We start from the raw sequence: 23,672 nt of genomic DNA on the forward strand, positions 1-23,672 counted from the left end.
ACACACTACATCCTTGCAGACAGGATGCTATTATGTCAGCCAAATTGAACTATAGAGAGTCAGGCCAAGTCGACACTTTGATAGGAGACCCACAAAACATCTACATGAAGGAGTTTGGGAACGTAGCTGCCCCTTTTCCCTCCAAAAAGAAAAGGAGTACTTGTGGCACGTTAGAGACTAACCAAATTTATTTGAGCATAAGCTTTCGTGAGCTACAGCTCACTTCATCGGATGCATACTGTGGAAAGTATAGAAAATCTTTTTATACACACAAAGCATGAAGAAATGGGTGTTTACCACTACAAAAGGTTTTCTCTCCCCCCACCCCACTCTCCTGCTGGTAATAGCTTATCTAAAGTGATCACTCTCCTTACAATGTGTATGATAATCGAGTTGGGCCATTTCCAGCACAAATCCAGGTTTTCTCCCCCCCACCCCACCCCCAACTCGATTATCATACACACTGTAAGGAGAGTGATCACTTTAGATAAGCTATTACCAGCAGGAGAGTGGGGTGGGGGGGGAGAGAAAACCTTTTGTAGTGGTAAACACCCATTTTTTCATGCTTTGTGTGCATCAAAAGATCTTCTATACTTTCCACAGTATGCATCCGATGAAGTGAGCTGTGGCTCACGAAAGCTTATGCTCAAATAAATTGGTTAGTCTCTAAGGTGCCACAAGTACTCCTTTTCTTTTTGCGAATACAGACTAACACGGCTGTTACTCTGAAACTTTTCTCTCCAAGTCAGCACTGTACAAAGGTTACAGAGTGGTGCTAAGAAACACTGTGCAGGGGCAGATAAGACAAAATGGCGGTCCTGGTCATTAAAGATCACTTGGCTCTCTTCACATGAGTAAGGGCAATGTTAGCACTACTGTCCTGGCTACATTCCAGCTTGGGAAACTGTACTGCTGCCTACTAAATTGCCCTTGCATCTTCAACTCCTGTCCTAAATTTGTCTGTTACTGTTCAACAGTTACCATACTGTACCTCAGAGGAGGCTACAGTACATGTCAATGTAGGACAGACCAATCCTTGTGTAAAATGTTCACATTAGCTCTATAATGAAAGGTTCTATACAGATGTAAGGCGTGTACATGTGAGTGCGCGCATGTGCTTCAGAATGTTAACTTTCCTTGCTTACCAGTATGTATTACCTATTTTTTCACACACATCTCCCAGCTTATAAAATAGGTACTGATAAAGGATTTTCCCCACCCTCCAAAAACTCAAAAGTCTGGATCCAGATAAGCACCAACAAAACACAAAAAAACAAAAAAACCTCCAAACCTTCCAATTCAATTAGACAAATACAAATGCATTTTCTATTACATGTTGAATATATATATATTATATAAAGATCAGAAAGTAGTAATTCTTAAACATATCTACAATGAATATCTGTGCATTTCTCCTTATTCTAAGTAAAAGGACTCTCCTGCTAGACTCAGATATTATGTTATAAATTATTTAAAGAGGAAAAAAAGGTGCTGAAGATACATTCATCCAGCTGCTGAGGAAAAAATCTGGACAAGGAGAAGGAAAAACAAGCCCTTTCATCGGTTCCTGAACTACATCACAAACGAATGAGATAATTGGCAGCCCTTTTTATTTTTATGTTCTCCTTATGCGCAAGACACTTACGGTTCCTTGGCTGCTACTCATGGTCCAGCACTTAGAAACATCCTTTAATAAAGGGTAGGCAAGTTCAGACCAAAAACATGTTTTCCTCTAAAGTCTATTTGCTCTTGTGAAGTTACACAATCAGATTCCGAGAGACTTTTACATGAACACAGATTTCATTTAGTTTTCTGTGGGGAGTTTGTCTTAATTTATCATTATTAACTGGCTTCCATATACAACATAGCTTCCTTTTTCATGCTAATTCTGGGGTGTTACCAAAATCCAGATTCCAAAAATTTAAGATGGGAGTGGCTGGGAGGAAAGCACTTACTGGGGTTGGGAGGAAGAGACAATTTTAAGCAATTCTGTGATGTCAAACTAGAATAGATGTACATGGGAGATAAGCCAAGAAGGACAAGTAGAAGATCTATGACCTTTCAAATTTGATTTAAAATAAAGACCATATAAAATGGGAGTTTAACCATTCACACCACCCCCATTTCCTATAAAAATTACTATGAACTTGTTTTCAATAGGGATTTGTTCTGAGTTAGCTGATAATTGGCCCTTATTAAGCCCATCATAAGCTTTCAGTTATTTTTGTTTTCTGTATTAGAAATCAAAATTAAAGAACAGACATCCTGATTTTGTATCTAAAACTAGTATTGTAGTCTGAGCTGACACCATTTTGGCCTTATTTTACAGGCTAAATAAGATCTGGAAAGCTACCCCACACTTTAATATTGTGTCTTTTTTAAAATGTGCTATTTTCTTACCACTTTCATCTAGCAAGAAATCATCCTGGTATCGGAACTTTTCTGGTCCACATGCAATAAAAATGTCATCATCACCAAAGAAATCCTGAAGGCAGATCACCTGCAAAGGAAAAGGAAAGGAATACATTCAACATGCAATCTTTCATAATAATAATTATAACAATAAATTCCTCCAAGTCTATAGCTGCATGAACACTCTTCAAGTCTAATGAAATCAACCAAGATTCTTCTCCAGAGAAGTTTCAAAGCAGAGCTTTGACCATCTGTTATGAGTAAGAAACATTTTTATGGACATTGCTGGAAGAGAGATCTAAAGAAGATAGCATGATCTGAATGTCACATTTACTACAAGATGTATCACTATGGTATGAGGTTAGAGCCTTTTGTTTCCATATGAGGTTGCAGTCAGTAGCTACCACATAATTAATTTGCTTTTACAGTTCACATTTATATTCTTTGATAGCAGGTAATCAGCTAACAGTTTTTCAGGCAAAATTTACTGTGGCTATTTCAACAAAAGCTGTGTGACAATGAAGATATGCCTTGTCAGTTTCCCCCTAAAAGGGGGAAAACCCCATTTTAAGCAGTTACATATTCTCTGCCACTATCCCCTTCACCTCCTCCAAACAGCAACCCATAGAAATGTGAACCACCTTCTAGCAGGCATACCTCTGAGCAATCAGGTCAGTACCAGCCAGGAATTTGACTTCATGTTGAGCAAAAGATTTAAAAAAAAAAAAAAGAGCTGATATAGAAAGTCAGAATCGGGGTAGGGTAGATTAGTGTTCATAGCTGAGATGTCCTTACCCAAAGCCGTATTTCATTATATTCACTCTTAACTTCACTTTAAATAAAAGGTTTAATTTTTCCATTCTCTACAATTATTTCACTAGCTCCAGCAAAAGATTGGCAGTGTTCCCAAATTCTGTCTTTTGGCCATTTTGATCCTGTTTTGACAACTTCTAAAAACAAATTAGAAATCTAACTACCTTTTAAAAAACAGAGGGCACAGTGTGAATTATATAGATTAGATTAGAGAAGAGCTTTTAAAGTTATATTACTTGTAATATCCTTTTAGGAACTTCAACATCATTACCTCCTGGTGATTTTATTCTTTTTGATGTGGTAAACAATGATATTCTTTCTGGCTGCCCCACATCTGGCAAAGAACGCGGGACCACATTTTAAATTTTTTTTCTTTATAGAACACCTTAAAACTAAATTTTTTGGTACCAACATCTGGACAGAAGAGTTCTATGAAAAGTGTTCATTTATCCAGTCGTGCTGCACCGTCAGCAAAGGGAGCAGACTCACTTTTTATGAGTTCCACAATAATATGGGAGAGCAGGTGAATTCAGAATGACAAGATTGGAAGAGGACCGATGGCAGAAATAGGAGCTGTAATGGTTATCAAGAGGAGAAGAGAGCTGCCCCACTGAACCACATCCCCCCACCATGCAAAGCAGGAAACACCTGCCTTCAGTGTCTACTTCATTAAAAGATCCCTATGTGATCAAATTAACCGCTGAGGGTGGGTAGGTTTCTGAAGGGATTGTTGTTCTTGTTTTTAGCAGAGGAACATTAATGACTGGAAAGCCAATGGTTGTACATCTCTCATGCAGAACCATGGAACCACATCTCATTGGGAAGTTCAAAAGGCTTGAGGATTTTTGAAAGGTAACAGTCTATTTACATGGAGAACCTTAAAAACAGATCGATAGTTGGATAGATGGATAGACACCTTTTGACCATGGCAGATTTGTGACATATAATGCTTCAGGCTAGATCAGAAACAGACAAAAAAGGAGTAACTGAGATGCAGTAGTTTGTATCTCTCCACTGACCTGTCACTTAAGCAGCGTATAGAGTTCACATTTTTCATCCTTACCTTCAAGTCCTTAAACTGCATTTCTATCTAAGTTTTCACACCACACCCATCACATTGGCACTGGAGCACTAGCCTACATGTACCACCTAACCTCTTATTGTGTTTCCCCCCTCAACGTATACTCCACCAATGATGCCAGCCTCAAATGCCTCTTTTGTCATTTCTTCCTACTTCCCAACTCTGCTTTTTTTTCCACACTGCCCCCACTCATGGCACACCCTTCCTAAACAATTTGCAAACCTCAACCTTCTCTTCAGTCAAGTTCCTTTTAAAACACCCATCCTTGCCGCAATATTCACAAACGTACTGAGTTTTAGAACTTCATGTAAGAAGTACCAATAGTCTATTTCCACCTTGTTTCCTGAGTGTGTATCTTCTACGTTTTATATTTGATGGGGGAATGGCAGACTTTACTTGTGTCACACCCCCACTTGCCCCCCTCAGTGGGAGGCAGATCAGCATTGTATATTGCTAACGTTGTTGCAAGTATCACAGGGCAATTTGGGAAGGGTCAAAGATGTGAGTGGGGACTGGAAGATTCTTTTGCAGGCTGTGAGAGGCCAAAGGGGGAAGGAGAAAGAGAGCAGAGAACGGGTTAACTCAACACTGTAGCTAGCAAGCTCAGTCTGAAGATAAGACCTTGGCCCCAGTCCACGGTTCACGGCACTAGAGGAAAAGTCTGAAGCTGCGTTTATCTCTCAGCCAGCCACGAGAAAAGAAAAAGTACACTGAACAAGGGCTGCAGAAATGGAAAACACAGGTGAGACGATGAAGGGGGGAACAGAGCTGCACATCCCTGGAGCCTTGTGTTTTGGGAAAGCAGAGAAGACCACAGAAAGCCGGTTTGGACTGGCACAAAGAGCACCAGGAACAGAGGTTGCCAAATGGAACATCCCCAAAGGATCCCAGGACTTAAAACCCTCCTGAGAGCTGGAGCAATTCGGAGATTAGCAGTAGACCCTGAACGACCTGTGTACTGGACAAGAACTCCCATCCACCCCTCCCCCCTCCTTCTTATGTTACACCCATGCCTGGCCAGTGTGAGTACGAAAGTGGGTTCGGGCTTGGGGCACTAATGCTTTCTTCCTTCCTTTGAGTGACGTGGGGAACCCCCTCACCCTCCCAGCGCTCTCCGCTGTTATTTTATTATTTTATCAATAAAGCTTTAAAACTCAGTTAGGTGGTGTGCTGCATCATCTCCTCCCTAAAGATCCTGCGGCCTCAGCCTGACCACCTGAAGCCCCAGGCAGATTGGTAACATAAATCTGTCACACTTGTGTGTTTTGTACAGCCCTAAGCACAGTAGCAGACTTTAGCAAATAAGTAATAGTAATCAGAACACTGTTCACTTGGAGTTTGTCTACACACAAAGTTGCACTGCTTTTACTACAGATATGATTTTAAATCACAGTTACTGCATAAGGCTAAATGGAAATTCTAAAAAATGATTTAAACAGGGTTTAAAATTGATTTAACTGATGTCTATTAGGAGCAGAATTAAGCTAAACACAAAATAACCCACTCAACTTAAGTAATGCCTTGGCTAGGCTTCATAGCCCAAGATCCAGCCCAAACTACAGCTTTAAAGTGCTGTCATACAGTTGTTTTTCGAGTGCTAGCATGAGCTTCCCTAACACAAGACTATCCACCCGAAATGGAAAGCTTGCTCCAAAATTCTTTAGACAAACCGTAAGAAGTCTGGTGACATTCACTTGGCTGAATGGTTGCCAGTATCATGTAATGCATTAGGATGGTAAAATTGTAACTGATACCCATTGTCTGCTCTTGAATAATCATAACACATTCAGAGATAGAAGAGACCTCTTATGTCATCTTGTTCATCCCCCCCAGTCATTGCAAGATTGCTCCCTAAAGTATATTTTTCAGTAGTTTAGTTATAAATGAGTCAAGAGATAGGACTTCCCTTGAGAGACTATGTCAGAGAAAGATAAACAAAGCGATAAGCTGTTACACATCCAGAGTGGTTTCTTGGCTTTGTTTGAATCAGAGAGTAATCAGCCTGCACCTGGCTCCTTTTACAGGTCATTACTGTGAAACAAGTTGCCCAGGCAAACTGACTATGCTTCCAAAAGGTATTACGTCAACACTAAAACGCAAATTTTAAAGCAGTCTCTGCCTGCTGCCTTCAACATGGACCACAGGAGAATACAGAAAGGCAGCTCCTCTTTAAAGAAAGAGAATCAGACTTCAACTGAAATTCACAGAGCAGTGTGTTTGAATAATTCTCTCAAATCTGAGGGAAGTATACTTCCCTCCCTACTGTCTTTGGCTCAAAGTCTGTTATTCATGCCCACTTCATTAATCTGCCATTATGTACATCTCATCCCTGGAGATCAGGCTATTTATGAAAAATAAAATTTACCATTAACATATATAGACTTCCTTTCCTATGTTCTGGTCCAAGTTATCTTACAAGGTGAAGATTTAGACAAAAGGCAATAGAAGGTATCTGCTGTTTACACATTTCAAAAGCAGAACCACACAGAATTCATTCTTTTCTGTTGGAATGAAATCTCCATGGTGACAATTGCATCATCAAGCTGTGAAAGCCTTTCAGCAAAGCAGCATTTTTTATGGTGATTCTCTTTACAAGAGTGCCCTCTGTAAATGAACAGAAGATGTTACTGTTGGCACCGTTTGGTTCAAAAACAGCCAAAGCTACATAGCTATTGTGTCTTTACCAGATGATTGGGGTGTCACATATTAGCCTAATGCCTCAGAAACAAGTAAACAATCTCACATTATTATATCAGCACAAGTCACCATCATTATAATCAAGAGTCACAGACCTGTGAATTTCCATACTGAACAGCCAAAATGCCCTGGTATCCTGCTGCCAATCAGATGTAATCTAGCCTCCACCCCCTCAATCGTGCATTTAATTGTGCGCTGCTATACCAGAGGAGTAAATTTCTTTCTGATCCCACTGTTGAACTGTTTGTGCCCTGAAGCAAGAGAACTGAGAGCTCATCCATGCAATTATTAATTTTAATAGCTGTTCACTTCAATAATGGACATGTTCCTCAACCTCCATTTTGTGTTGCTGATAACTCACATGTTACTTTGTTTTGTTCAGCGAGGAAGAGTCCTTCCTGAGGAGAGGAATTCTTCTCCAGTCTATACCTCATGCCAGGCTATAATCCCGTACTTGGTCTTTGTTTTGTTGCATTATAGAACACTGTGCCATATTTTTTAAAAAGAGGGAACTTCAGGTGAGACCATGCTTTCTGTAAACATGTCACTATCTTTTTCTGAGAAAAGTCTGATTTATGATGAATCATGTTTTAAAAGTTTCACATCAGCCATCTAAAGTTTACACCTTTAAAATCCAAGGTCGGGGAGAAGCTGTCAGAAAGGTTGGCTCTACAAGATACTGTAGGTACCATCCCTGAGCCTGCTATATGAAGCAGGACCTGGATGAAGAGTTTTTTTGGAGAGGATGGAGAGGAAAGAAGGGTATTTTGACAAATATAGTACCCCTCTTCCTGTTCACACCCTCCCCCCTGCAAGTTGTCATCATGTGGAGTTCTCTGTGAACACTGGAGTTTTAAAGCTGTTATTAGCGCTGTCTTGTGAAAGGTCTCTCTCATTAACAGCCAGTTCAAGCTTTTTTTGAAATCAGACATCACTACTGAGTCATGGTAAGTAGCAAGGAACAAATGGCACCTATTCACACCCAAAAGCTCTCCTAAAGAGAGGTTAGCTTATTTCAACAGCTGCACCAATGCATTACTGCACTGACCAGCTACATGGCTCATGATGACATAAGCTATCACATGAAAAATGAGCTGTGCAGGGACTGTGAAATCTTGGGGTCTGGTCTGGAACAGACCTCTGATTTATTTCACTGAATTTGCTTCTCCTTCTGCATCAAAATTTTACTTTTGTCCTCTCTCAAAGCTCTTGACAGCATACTGTTCCTCCCCACCCTATTTCATCTCCTATAACTCCAATGTTCAAGCCCTGCACTCTGCTAAAATTCTATTTCCCTTTGTATTGTTCATTTAATAAAGTCTCTGGTACTGGCTCCTATGCCTGGAATGTCCTCTCTAAGCCTGTACACCATGTTACCTTCCTTTTCTTCCTTCAGTTCCCTACTCAAAACTCACCTTTTCCCATCTTTGTTTTGTCTTCAAGACACCATGATCTTCCCTATCCTCAGAGAATCTCAACCCCTCTTTTAGCATCCTCTCTCTCTCCTCTTTGTCCTTATATCCAAGCTCCTTCAGAGTACTGTCCCTCATAGACTTTATGGTCAGATGGGATCATCATGATCATCTAGTCTGACCTCCTGCACATTGCAGGATGTCTCTACATCCTCACCACAACTATCTACTCTTATATTCTTAGAACGTTTTTTATCCCCATAGTATCAGTGTCTCTACTAGAGATCACCAAATACAAGAACTCTTCTTGGCTCTCTGGAGTCTACCTTCCAACTCATTCACTCCACTCACAGAACTCACAAAAGGCAAATGCAATCTCTTCCTGGCACCCCTCTATTCCATCCTCAAACAGCGTATCCCAGTTTGACACAGTTGATCATAGCTCCTCCTTGAAACTCTCTTCTCTCTAGTTTTAATGGTTCTTCCATCAGCTCACACTGCTCCTTCAGTGCACCCTTTAGCATTTCACCTACCCCATTCTGGCAGTTTCACAGGATTTTGTCCTTGGCCCCTTCATCTCCTTCCATGGTGAGCTCATTCATTTTAATGGCTTCAACTATCATCCCTATATCAAATATAGGATTCTTCATTCATACTCACATCTGCAACAGTCTCTCTTCTTTGATGTACTATTGCCGATGAAAAATTTCACAGTGGCAAAACCAGAACTCTTAGTCTTCCCTCCTTCCACCACATTATACCTTCTCCATCAAGGTAGATAACTCCACCAACCTCACTGTTTCCAAAGCCCATAATCTCAGTACTTTCCTCCTTCTTTCAGTCCTCTTTTATGTTGTTGCTATGTCTTGTCACTTCTTCCTCTTGAGAAGGCCTCAGGCACCCGTCTTTTCCTTTCAACTTCCTGCCATTGAAACATTTCAGTTTTGCTGGAAATTTTTATTTTCTGTCAGACAATCATTTCCAGCTTAATGGGTCCCCAACTCCTCAGCAGCCCAGGTTTCCAGTCTTCACAGCTCCAGGGCAGTGCACGGCAAATGGATTACGGCAGAGCTAGGACTCCCAGGCTGGCCAGAAGCCCTAGCTCCCAAGGGTCTAGGTTCCCCAAGCTGACCAGCTTCCCACCTGATGTGCTGCTAGGGCTCCAGGCAGCCTACAACATTTTGTACTAAATGTTTGTTCATCCTTTTTCAAACAAAATTTTAGACTTCCCATTCAATGGGAAATTTCCATTTTTCATTCAGTTTCAGAACACTTGCTTTGAAGCATCAGAATTCCACTTTTCAGCCAGCTCTAGCTTGTTTCTCTATCTACACTTTGATTGTGAACTTCTTGTGACTTGGACTATCCCTTCTTGAACAGCTGGAAAGCATCATGTGGAACAAACTGACAGTAACAAATAAATAATAAACCTTGTGCAAAGAGCCATACATACCTGTAGCTCTATTCACAAATAGGGCCAGATACAGAATCTACTGAAGTCAGCAGAAAAATTTATTTAATAGATTTTGTATCAGACCTACAATAGCAACACCACTACAAGTTGGTATCTCAGATCTGTTTTGTTAACCAGGTTTATAAAACTGAGCAACCAACACAACTTCCTCATGAACACATGCTTATGGGCCAAGTTCAGGACTGCCACAATTTCTAAAAACTGTTTTGGTCTAGGAATAAGAAGATAGAATCTTCAGTGTCTAGGAATCTAGCCTGATAGAAATGTAGGATTCTCTCTCATCACTAATCTATTATCAGGCATTCTCCTTTTACTCCAAATATGCAGTACATGCTTTTACACTGGCATTAAAGGAAAAGCAAATTCACAGTAAAAAACCCACAGACAATCCTGTTCATAAAAGTCTTACAAACGGACCACTAAACATTTCCCCTTGATAATGAACCATTTGGCCATGTCAATCATGGGTTTCCTCTACACTGGAGGAACCTAAAGCCAGGCTAAATGCCATAAAGTAGGATCATTTTAATCCCATGACACAATTAATCAGCATGTGGTTGTGAATGAAATTTCACATACAAGAACAAAGGTTGCAATGGGATGAAGAGGTAGGAGAAACTACCACTCGGACCTGACATAAGTTATTCCAGTTATGAGGATAGTATTTCAATACAATCAGGTTTTAAGGTATAGCAATTCTAACAGCAAATGGGATTATAAATAGGCCTAAATAAATGTATCTAAGTGTCTGGTATTCAGCTACATGCAGATTAATTTTCCTTTGCCAGAGTCACACATTTCTTCTGTTTCAAGTGCAGCGCAGTACTGCCATTCGGTGGCCAAAGACACAAACTGCTGAAGAACAATGCCTATGGGACTTAGTGATTTTCTTATAGCTTTTCCAATCAAGACAATTTTAACGATGATCAACAGGACACACTCTAATTACAAGGAAGTTTAATTACACTCATATGTGGTTATTTTAAAAAGGAGGTTTCTTATTACTTTGGGGTAATGCTCACAGATGGCACTTAAATAATTTAAAAGATGAAGACAGGAATAGTTTTCAAACCAGTTCCAGGAGCACTATTGTACATTGCACAGCTCCACGGATTTTTGTTGTTTCATTTTACCAGAAGGTTAAAGAAAAGATGTAAAGATGTATGGGTTTCAGGACATGGTAGCTTGATACAGATATACACCTTTACAAAAGGCTAATTTTCCTACTAGAAATAAATGCAATACTATCCTTTCACAGGGTGAGCGGGAAGACGAAGGGTTGGGGTTTTTCATTTTGTTCTGGGATTCTATAGCTTGAGACAAAGGAAAAGAATTTCAAACATAGCAAAGTACTCTATACTTAATATAGGTTCTTCATAACAAACAACAACAGTAACAGAACCCCAAACATCTGGTTCAGCCAATCATATCAATGCTCTCTGGGCCAGTGTAACACTTATTTTTATGTATTTATGTACTTAAACCATCCTACCCCTGCTGCAGGGCTCCAGTACACAGGTACCTGCTTCAGAGTAATCTGATTAACTATCCTTGCAGCTGTCAATATATCTTTTAAAAGTAAACACTGGTAGCAGCAAAAGTGGATCAAGAGTGCCTGTGTGAGAGAAAAAAAATCTGTCTTAAAAGAAAAGGGGGGCGGGGGGAGAGCCTAGACAATGTTTTTAGACTCCTTTATTGAACAGCGGAGTGATATTTAGTTTGTAATTTAAGTGGGTTTACAAATGAAACTGCTATTTTTCAGCATTTTGGATCTAATATTCCTCATACTAGCATGCCAGGTGTATCTAGGCATGAAAACCAATAACTTAGTTCAGTTTGCATATCACACTGCTGAACATGTATTGAATTTCATTAAAGCAAGTAAGAAGGAACAATCCAGGATTATCATTGTTCATTTTTCACTAGAAACTTCAGCAGATATAATTTGAAACTTCTTCAGTGCATTAAGAGGAGGGTGGAGAACAATTAGAGAATTTAGCTAGTTTAAAAGAAAAATGGAGTCAAGTACCAAATTTCTGAGAATTTATAAGTTTTTAGAAGAGAATGGAATGCCTTTTTTAAATTGAAGTCTAAGTACTACCTTAGAAAACATTTTGCAGGGTAAACTTTAGTCATATTAGAAGAACCTAGGTATTGTAGCCTGTCATACTTAAATGTATTAAATGAACACATAAAATTGGCTTGTTTTATAGCAGTATAAACTGTGCTATCTCATGCATCACTAAGCTTTTCTGTTACTTCTGAAGTAGTTTTAATATAATTTTTCCAAAAATTTGTAGGCTTGGGTTTTGTTTATAAAACTTAGAATTAAGGTGCATGTAAGAGATACAGGCCTCTCAGGCCAGAGGATGTACCTGTAGTTTGGGAGGTCAGTTACCTCATTCCATGTGTTCAGGGAAAGTGGATGAAGGCCAGAAAAATAAACTATCATTGGGAGAAAGGAAGATGGTCTTGATGAGCAGAGAGTATCTGGGAGAGAGAAGGTAGAAGGCCCTCCCAGACTATTTCTCCTTTTAAGAGCCTGGGGCCAGAAGTCTTGTAGAGTGGGTGGGTTATTAGACCCAAATGGGAAGGCTCAAACGAGTGATTATTTGACTGGACAACTGACTCAAAAGGAAACCCCAAGCTCAGTTAAGAAAGGAGCTGCTGAGACGGAGAGGAAAAAAATCAGGGGACAGTCACAGCAAAGCTGTGAAAACCCTGAACCGGAGGTCAGAGTCTACAGGCCACAGAGATGCAGGACTGGAAACACACACGCCCCAAAAAGGAGGGCTATGAAGACTCTGAACTTCAGGGAGAGAGTTTACAGATTAGGGAGGCCGGGTCAAGAAACACAAAGGCCCAAGAAGGAGGCCTTTGAAACTCTGCAGGGCCACCCTAGTTCAGGATGGGAGGTATTCTTGGACAGCACCTGTCTACAGTGCATACAACCAAATCTTTACTAAAATCTACTTTTTCAATGGCCCATAAGGCAGTGGACCTCCCACATCAGTAATTATGCTTTACATTGTTAGAACAGCTTTTAATCAGAAAATCTTAAATTTTACGTAAAGTATATATTATTATTCCCATTGTACATGAGGAAAGAGAATAAAAGAAATATCCAAGGCATATGATAAGTCAGTGTTGTCTGGAATAAAATCTAGACCACCTGATTTAGGTTCTAACCTCCAGATGTTACCAAATCCTTCTAAAATCAGAATGCAGCTGTATGCGCTATTCACCAAGGTATGAAAGATCAAAATAATAATTTATGCAGTTATATAGGAGTATAAAAATTAGAGATGAACCACCATGTCACCAAGTCCATCTCCTGCAAATGGAGGAGGCTGTCCCCTGAAAGCCATTTAAAAAAAAAATTCTTACACCATGCTTAATGCTCTCTTGATTCAGGGACATTGTGATGTGATGTGATGCAATGCCTCTCTCTCTCTCACTCTCACTCTCCCTTTGCACCTTAGTCTTGATTGAGGATTTTTTGGCTTTATAGGGAAGCTTCTTTTTTGAGTGGAGGCAGTGAGCTATAAGATGATGTCAGGCAGTATGGGTTTTGTAAAGGCTTAAAGTTGAATCTACCACTCCTTTTACTTGTGGTGCAAGAATATTTCAACATGGTTTCAAGAGACACAAGGATTGTGTAATGACCAATAAGTATACAAATACATTTCAAAAGGGAGATTAACTTTTTCTTCCTTGAAGACATTTTAATTCTAAAATATTAAATGTTCTACTGCAGGCCAACAGCATTTTCATATCTTGGACAGTGTTTTCCTGTTAGCTCAATGACTAACGGAGGACTCTAGTAATAGTGTCGTAAACTGCATTTCTTTCAAGCATAATCATTGATAAAAAAAGTATACAACATCACTCCATTATATATAGTCTGGAACTTAACTGAGATGCATGATACCTTTTGGCTAGGTACACATGCTAAGTCAAGTCTCAGCATGCAACACTGGAGAAGGGTGACATGCTTGACTTATAGAAAGCGGAAAAAAGGAAAACAGATGTCAAGGTTTCAACAAGTCATTGTATACTGCAGCTGGAACCCTTACAAAAACAATACAAGTGTGGTGATAATGTAGCATTTCATGTAATAAGGGCAATAAAATAGCAGAAAATGTAAAACCCTGAACAAGGCACCTTCTTCAAATTCCAGAGGGTCAGTTGGGACTGAATAACAACAATCCTTTCAATAACCAGATCATATGATCTAATTATTAAGACTTTTATGCTCCAGGAAAAGTGAAAATTGAGAGCTTCTATTTCTTTTAAATGCAGACTGTAGGCAATAAATCTAAAGTGCAATCCAAAGAGACATTTAGATGTGCTTGAAGTCACTTCTTAGATTATTTGACAATAGTTTCCATTACTATTGCAGACTTTAACACAACAGATGGAGAGGGTGTAAAATAAATATAAGTGTCCATGTAAAAAGGCTGTTATTCCAATGATGGGCTTCCCAGAGTATCAAGCCACGAGGGGAGCACTCAGTGTAGACTAAAGTTCTATCTTGGTCATCTGTTACATTGTCTCACTGCTAAGTGTTATATATTCAACCATGTCCATTCAAAGAGAGCGTTTCCATTAGATGCATTACTAAATGAGGGGATGAGCAGCTACTGAGCATAGCTGAAATCTGGTGGGATATTCTCAAACTGGGAAGTCTGTATAGTCAATATCAGATGGTTAGATAAAGGGAAAGGAGATGAGGAGGAGTATTGTTGCATGTCAGAAGTATTTACAATGCTAGTGAGCTACAATCTGACTATTAAGAAAGCAGTACTGAAATTAGATAAAGGGAATGAAAATCAAAAAAGAAGAAAACTATAGAGCCCTTCCTCTGTTGGGCCATTTATGAGCAGAGGGGAATGACAATTAGACAATCTTAAATTCTAATTCCAACTGACAATGCTTTTCTCTCTTACCCTCAACAAGTCACAACTTCCCCCCTCAGTTTCTCCATCTGTAAAGTGGAGAGTGTACTTATGTGCTTCACAGTAATGTTGTGAGGATTCTTGTTTCTAAGGTGCACTGAACGTTGAAAGTGCTATATAATGCAAAACCTTATTAAAGAGTATGTTCACAGAATGCAGCAATACTCTCAGGGCAGCAAGTTCTAAGGAATTTAAAAAAATACAGTAAGATGGGAAGAAGCACAAAAATACAGGAATGTGACAAGATCACAACACACAAAATCAAATCAAAACAAGACAAAACAAGACAAAACAGATTAATTCCTCTGAAAGGGAAAAAATGCAAGAAAAAACCTATGGGCAGTATGGCTTCAGGAGGGAATACTCAAAGATTTAAGAGTTTAAAAAAACCTGAACATGGAAAGTGCATGGGGGAAGGCAATCAAAATCACAGATACCGTTAATGTTTGAAGGGAATTACAGTCAGCAAAACACAGAATAAAGTTAATATAGTTGCAAGAACTAAAGGGATTCAAGAGGAGCTCTGCCACATAAATCAGAAGAAAAAAGTGCTTGGCAGGATGACTCAAAAAATTAACTCCTGTATAACAAACTCATCTATAACAAGTAAAAAAAAAATGAAAAGAGATTTTAATATTTAAGTAGTAATTAGTTCATCAGAAAAATAGCTGTTTTTTTAAAAGCAGAAATTGTTAAGGTATAAAGTATATTATTCCAGTTAAATGCTGGCTAAGAAAAATTTGGGATAGTATGTAATACTATTGCATTCATCATTTTGCTGACAATCACGTGTTCATTGATTTTACAAGTGAACAGCATTGCATGCAAGGTTAACAAATGACTAGAAAATTCATCTTCTTCTACACACTTTCAGATGATTTTAGTAGCAGCTGTAATATAGTTTAGAAAAAGTGTTGAGACAGAAGTGATGTCACGGGAATTTAGAAGCATCATGGTTAAGGCAATGATTTTATCACTGTGGTCACATAAATCATGAATTTGAATAAAGTCAGTGAAATCTTGGAAATGGTTGTAAAAACCTGTTTGATTTGGTCCCCGAACTAAGTGGCATTGCACCCTAGGGCATCCGTCACTATATCTCCATCTATAGAGGGGAAGACTGTCCAAACCTGTGTGGCACTATTACCCAGTGAACCTAGCTGCAATGCCCAGAGTGGGGAGCTGGGCCTGCTGCAGAATGACTGTGGGGTGTGCTTGCTCTCCAACTCCTCCCCTAACCCCCAATTTCCATGACTTACCTTTTTTTCCCACTTCACACTTCAACTGTGAAGTTCACTTAAACTTTCCCTGCCAGAGCCATAGGCTTAAGCATGGTTCATTCAGTACATATGGACATTTTCACAGGCATATACCTGCTATCAGAGCAGCATTTCCTATTCATGTCAGTTGTACCAGAAATACTAGATAGAAACATTTGCAAATTATGTGGATTTAAAAAAAAAAAAAAAAAGTCTGCAGCATAACTGGCTTGAAGAAAACTCCAAGATTCTCACCACTCTAGCAGTATGTGTTAAGGTACAATAGCTGGCTAACTAATGGTTGAACTGGAGGTCCTAGCAGTTATGGAATTCAGAATTTGTCCTTGCACAGCTTCAGATTGTTTTGTTTATAAATATTGTCTATGTTCTGATTCTGTTAGCTACAATCAACACAAGTCTAACAGACCTAAATTCACAGTGATTCACTTGGGTGATCCCCCACCTGTTGGGGGATGATGTGATAAAAATGATACATGTCAGGCTACACAGTTTTAGCAGAATTTGTTGAATTTGTAATCCATGCAGGCAGTGTGTTCAAGTACACTAGAGAGATAAAGATGGAATTATGGAAAACTTGGCACCATGTTGGGGAAAAAAAATCGTACCAAAAGTAATTTCGACTTTAATATTGCCCTTCAGTGTGTTTGTTAACACAATAATGCTTCTACTAGTCTGGTAAATACTGGAAGCAGCAGTGTGTCTCAGGCACTACATGCTCAATCCTACTTCTATTGAAGTCAAGGTGACTTGCTTCAGGCCCTAACTTCAAAGGTTTGCAGGATGCAACTGAATCTCAGAAAAGGTAATGCCTATAAGCCATGCTGCACTGGGCTGAGATCATGTAAGACGCACAACCTAAGCAGAGTGGCACCTCGTCAGTAATTGGGTCAGAGACATCAAAAGAAAAAACAAATGTCACAGCAAGTAGTGAAGGTGATCCAAATAGGTAGTTTTCCTCCTTTAATGGGGCTCCCAGGGTGCAACCTGGACTGTCAGACCGCTTAGCCTTCTGTCCCACCAATCTGGGGTGTCCCTCTCAACCTGTGATGCTGAGTCAAACCACACACCTCTGTCAGGTACTGCACTTACACAGACATCCACAGGCAGGGTCACACCCAACTGAGTTACATGAATGATCTCCCAGCCACTCATGAACCATCAATAGGGAGGCCAATTCCCCCCAGCCTTGTACCCCAGAAATCTACCGTCTTGCACTGGGCAGAAGCCTGGCCAGTATAAGTTCATTACCCAGTCTGCCCCTCCTTCAATGTGGAATGACACACACTAGCCTTTGTAAACTAAGCTGAGATTTCCCAAGCACTTCAGCCAAAACACAGTTTGGGGTAAAATATAAAACTGATTTATCAACTACAGAAAGTGATTATAAGTAGAAAGCATAGAGATCAAAGTTGGTTACCTAAGAAATAAAAATAAATTTGCAGTCTGAATTCTACAAACTAAACAGTATTTGAATCAAACAGTGTCTCAGCCTGACAGATGGCACAAACACGTCACAGATCCTCAATACACAGGCTGGGACTCTTTCCCAGCCTGGGATCACCCTCCCCCAGTTCAGTGTCTTTGCTCTCCAGAGGTGTCTCCAAGTGTTGAACTGGGGGGGGGGAGTGAGGCCAAGTGATGCTGTCACTTCCCTTCTTTTATAGTTTCTTCTAGCTTGTTGGGAACATCTTGTGCTGTGACATGGGGATCAGGAAATCCCCACTGGTCGAGCAGTCTCCACTGTATATGTGTTATCTCCGAGAATCTCCATTGTATATAGTTTCTGGGATAGTGGATTCTTTCCTTGATGGGTGTTGATGAGCCATTAACCACTGTCTGGCTACTCCATTGTTGTACCTGAAAGGCTGCTTGTGGGTGTTCCCAACCTCACAACCTATTTTAGTAACGCACACATAGCAAAACTTCATAACGTCACATAAAATGATAGCACATACAATCCAACAGGATATTAATGTTCAACAGATCCAGACTTTTAAAATGATACCTCACAAGGCATACGTTGTACAACAGTATTAATTATATGACAGTGGTGCATATGAGGGTTCCAGGGTGCTGCTTTGAGAGTTGCACACCTCCCCCCAGAGAGACAGAACCCAGAACGAGAATAGTTAGTGGACACTGATGTTGGAATTCTTGTACAAGAAATAACCCTGGGTCTATCCCACTTTGTAGTCACTAAAGATCTTCCCACAATAGTACAGTGTTCTCTGGCATTTGGTCAGGACTCTGGAATAACAAACTCAAGGTCGATGGAAGTTTACCCATGTTCTCTGGGGGTGACTAGCAGGTTCAGATGAGAGGGCTAGGGATGGAGTCATGGGGGATAGGAGGGAATATGCAGGAAGGAGGCAGCAGAGCTGCCACCAGAGCATGGTGAGGCCACTTGCTCCGCTAACTCTGGCACCTTCCCCAGACCTCCCTAAGTCCTGAACAGAGCAGAGCTTCACTCCTGAAAATTTTAAGTTCTCCTAAACTACAGGTTTTTGAAAGCCCCAGTAATAATCACTCCATCAATCCTAGAACTGGAAATGCCAAAGATACAGTTTTACTGATATTGTAGAGGATTTTGCCCTTTACAAAATCAGCTAAACTCCTTGTTTAGTGCCAGCAGGAGCAATGATATGCTCCCAGTGTCAGATTCTGCTCCCACTGAAGTCAATGGCAAAACTTCCATTGACTTCAATCACTGAAAATTAGGTCTTTTGTTACTTTATCATTGTCACAGACTGGCTAGACCTTTAAAACAAGCTCAGCTCAGCCTTGCCTGTGACCAGACAGCTATCCCCCAGCTGAGTGTGATGATGCCTTAATTCTAATAACTGGCCCCGGCTGCAGGAGATCAGAGAGAGGACTACTTGAAGTAAGCTGTGAACTCAGTCTGGGGAAGGAGACCCAGGAGAGGAGCAAAGGGAGTTTCTTCTCTGGGAAAGGCACAGGGAAGCCAGGCTTGAAGAGACTCACAAAGAACAGGCTAGGATCCAGGTGTGAGGGAGTGGGGCTGGTGGGGGGATGGAGATGGGCCCTAAGGAGCAGGGAGACCGCTGAGGTAAACTGCCACAGTCCCTGAGGAAGGGAGGCAGTGGGGAACGGCTGCTGGGGAAGCAGCAGCAGAGGAAGAACTCTGCAGGGCTCAGGAGTAGGGACAAAAGCAGAAGAATTTAGAGTAGACCATGAGGTGCAGAAGAATTATTAGTTTGGATATTTATCTGGATTTATAATTGGCCTTTGTTACCCCAGAAGAAATTTTAAGTGACCTGATCAGATGGCCAGGCCACATAAGACCCAGACATGGTTCTGTCTACCACGGAAGTGGCCACCAAAGGCATTTGAGGCAAAGCCCTCTGCAACCACCAGTTCTTACTGTTCTAGTACCCGCCTTAGCACTCTGACACCACGGGGTACTAGAACAGTAAGAACAACCACTTACAACCAATAATTTTCAGCTAGTCCACCAGTGTCTCAGTGGAAGATCTAGGTGCTTGCTTGCCACATACTGCAGAAGCCTCTTGGGTTTGGAAGCCACTTTTCAATTTCTGTCCTGGAACAGTTATGTATGGCTGTATTTTCAAGGCCACATGCTAAATCTCCAAAGAAGGCATGGCAATTCAACTGGGTAACATCAAGAATATGACTATCTTAACTGAACTTTGTTTACATAGCATCGTAATGTCCAACTGTTCAAATCACACCATATTTACAGTGTAGCAGAAGAGTAATTACACACTATTACAAGATGACTACATGATTGTTTTTCTCATGTAAGTCAGGTGATCATTACTTTTTGATCTGCTTACTCTGTAATTACTAAGTAGTTGCAATTACTGACAATGTGTAGCCATTTGTAAGATAAATAAAATCATTTGGACAAGAAATAAATAGACCAAACACTCACCTATCCCTAAAGTCCCCCCTTGCCTTAAATTGGATAAATTCCATTTAACTCAAAAAATTCCCATCTGCCTCCCTGATGAGATTTGTTGATGTGGTTCCTTAGTCCTCCTCCTTAGTCCTCCTTCCAATGAGATCAGGGTCTCCATGTAATCCTCTCCTACCTCTGCAAAAGTCACTAGGGGTCTGTCTGTTTCCCTCTCTTCCAATAAAAAGTATCCTGAGAACGTAAAAAAATCCCTCTCTTCTCACAAGATTAGAAATTTGGTGTGGAACAAACTCTTGATGGAAACTCAAAGAAAATTGCCCCAGAGCAGCACTATATTTATAGGAGAGCAAAACCAACGCACAAAAGATCGGCTGCTGAGTCCTTCTACTGGCAATACATGTCAGAAGGAGCAGGAGCTTAGGCATCAGTCTTTCCTTGAAGATGCTAGGTGGACAGCTGGTTAAGCTTCCCCCTCCCAGATCTGTCATACCTAGAGAGGGTGAATCTAGATCTCTTTCCCTCTCCCAAAAGAGTCTAAAACTATTGCTGGGAGGGGTGGGGGTAACAGCGGCATCATTGGTAGAGCTTCTCTCATTGGAATCTTGTCTGCCAACAGAGTGGTGGGGGGGGGGGGCTGGCAACCACTGTTTTGTTGAGGAGCGTGACTTGGAGAGTCTCATGCAACAAGGAGACACTCCAAAGTTTACATTTCAACTGAACCTCCACACACATTTTGAATCTTCTCATCAGAAGTTATTAGGGATGCAAACAAATATAAATAATGATTACCAAAAATAGGGCATCAACTCTTTTTTCAATGTAGGGAAATCTAGACAGAGAGAATGCACTATTTTTAATGTTAAGAGGCTCGGATAGACACAAAACACAACCATCACGTATCTCCTTATCTTTAATGTTATTTCACACAACAATAACAGAGACAAAATTGTCACCCTAACTATACACAGCACTGTTGAATTAGCTATAGTGTTACCATGAGTGCTCAGGAAAGTAAATGCTTTTTTTTAAATGAAGGGTTTAAATAGTTCCATGTCTTTTTAAACTGGCTCAACTGGGATGTCACTAAACCTTTAATTATCCCATATAGATTTCAAATTCTCTGTTTTACTGACCCACTATCAATTATATGAAAGACTTGCCCTGTTTAGTGTGGACTGATTTTCTAACTTATAGAACTCAAATATTTAGCACAATATCATCTTTCTTGCTGTGATCCTGCATATACACCCATACTGTACATCCCAATATGTGGGAGCAAGAGATCCTTACTTGTCACATGTAGTTTCTAATTTACTATGAACATGAAATGTAGTTATCTACCTAAACAGCCTGTACTCAGTGTTGTAATCTTCTATTTACACACAAGGTGGGGCTGTGGCTTAACAAATGTGTTTCAGTTATTCAGCTCACTAAAATGGTAAGAGTCAGGTTAAATCCCTAAAATGCTGTAAATTATTTAATGCACAAGCTAAAAAAGACCTTTTTAGCACTGCAAAAATTCAATTTGCTGGAGAGGGTAAGCCTCTAAGCAAAATAATGAGGACAGTAAGAGAAGAAAAGGAATAATGTTCCTCCAGATAATGTTTGAAAAATTGAAACAATCTAGACACAATTCACTGACAAATAAGTGACACAAACCTCTCATTATTTTCCTTCTCCTAGTGTGAGTAATCTACACCATCAACAAATTCTGAGGATCCTCTGATTTGTCATTGCTTTACACTGTCTGTCCAAGATGCTGTGATTTCATAATCAGCACCCTTTTGCCCAGATATGACTAGAAAAAATTATTTTGAAATCCCATCAAGAATTTTTTTCCCCTTCAGTGATTTAAATGACGTCTCCCCCCCAGGAGACGTGCATTGCAGAACTCCAAGCTTGATGACTTTAGAAAAATAAGAAATCTCTTGTTTACAGACTTTAGGGGACCCATATTCCGCCTGTCTGTCACTCTTACCACTTCCAAATCCCTGAACTCGCTTTTCTGGAACTCGCACTCATTCATGAGTGATGAGAGAGGAGATTCATTTTTTCCTTCACTTCATTCTCTCCTCTTACCCAGGATTTTTAGCTTCTCCTCCGGCTTTCACCTTTTCAAACCTCCATCATTCATTTTCCTATTCAAGTTAATCAAGGAGAACATTACAGTCCCTACCCTCCAGAATGAACAGTGTCTTTGTGAAGCATCTTCTGTCTCTATGGTAACATGAGACAAGAAGCACTACAACAAAATACAATAATTATCATGACCTGTGGATATTGATCCAGACACAAATGTGTGAATGAAAGAACATGCATCTTGGATATAGCCAATGAGTACTCCCACTGGAATCAATATAAGAAATGGTGCCTTGAGGAAGTCAATGGGACCACTGACATGCTAAAATATAAGCATGTGTTTAAGTGCTTTGCGGGATTAGGGCAAAAGTGCTCATCACATTGTAGAACTGAGTCCATAATGCATATTAATAGAGAACAGAAAGCAAATAGTCACAAACCATACTGTTTTAAAAGTAGAAAAATCTCCTGGCAGGTGCTTGATTTCTCAGTCCATTTGCAAGTGGCTCAGCTCCTCCTCAGAGGACTCTTCCTCAAAGTGACTTTATATAAGTTTAAAAAAAAAAAAAAAAAAGAGACAAAATGAAGTGATTTTCTTGCCCATAATTTGCAGAAGACATACCTCAGCACCACAGCTCCTTCCTGTTCTCCCCACGTTCTGTGAAAGTAAGTTCTTTATATAAATCTCAGAACCCTTGCCAGGACCCCCGACTACAAACTTATCTGCCTTAGATGACTATAATTCCTAGAAATCCCTGAGCTAGCTTTGTTCCTCCGTAGTGAGGAGAGAGACAAGTTTAGCCTGCATGGCTTTAACTCCTTCCTAAACCTTGACGGGCTGGCACGCACATCAACCATATCTAAGGAAAGCAAACCCTTTTAACTCTTCCCTTTTCTCCCCTTCCAAGTTCAGAGTCTTAGTCCTGGTCTACACTACAAACTTATGACAGTACAACCACGTCACTAAGGATGTGAGAAATCCACACTCTTGAGTGCCAGTTATACTGACCTAACTTCTGGTGTAGACAGCATGATGTTGGGAGGGCTTCTCCCTTCAACACAGCTACTGCCTCTTGGGGAGATGGAGTACCTATGCCAAGTCAGCATAAGTAGCGTCTTCACTAAGCGTTACAGCAGTCTTCACAAGTGCAGTAAGTGTACACAAGCCCTACGTACCTGGGTGTAGTTAATAAGCTGTTAAGAATCCTGGAACAAATAGATTGGGGCCTTTGCTCTGTACTCATACAAGTAAAACATGGAGCTTGCTATGGATTGGCATATTAAATAAGGTTTCATTATTTGTGTGTGTTTGTTTTTTTAATTATTAGAACAGAATGCCCCAGATAGGAAAAAATAAAGCAACCCAGTCATAAGACTGCACCTTTTGACGCTCACCGCTCATTTTCCACTAACTGAAGTCTGGAACTACTCTGGAGAGAACTTAGAAATTAGTATTTTCTCTCACATATTCACCTCAGCTACTGCAAAATTGAGCAAGAATTTAATATATTGTTAAATGGCTCTAAGCATATCAATTATAGTGAAGATGCTAGGCCACTGCTACTTTT

The 23,672-nt window shown here is 40.2% G+C and overlaps 1 protein-coding gene across 10 annotated transcripts in view; it reads right to left on the bottom strand.

Annotated features, from left to right (window-relative positions):
• Positions 1-23,672, bottom strand: part of DCLK1 (doublecortin like kinase 1) — a 315,491-nt gene that overhangs the window by 142,545 nt on the left and 149,274 nt on the right. For all 10 annotated transcript variants that reach the window (XM_077806484.1, XM_077806475.1, XM_077806492.1 and 7 more), the window contains one exon: positions 2,401-2,500. In XM_077806484.1, the coding sequence (XP_077662610.1) occupies positions 2,401-2,500 (100 nt within the window). The remainder of the gene's footprint in view (positions 1-2,400; positions 2,501-23,672) is intronic.

The sequence above is a fragment of the Eretmochelys imbricata genome, chromosome 1, assembly GCF_965152235.1.
Source record: "Eretmochelys imbricata isolate rEreImb1 chromosome 1, rEreImb1.hap1, whole genome shotgun sequence".
NCBI classification, from domain to species: Eukaryota; Metazoa; Chordata; order Testudines; family Cheloniidae; genus Eretmochelys; species Eretmochelys imbricata.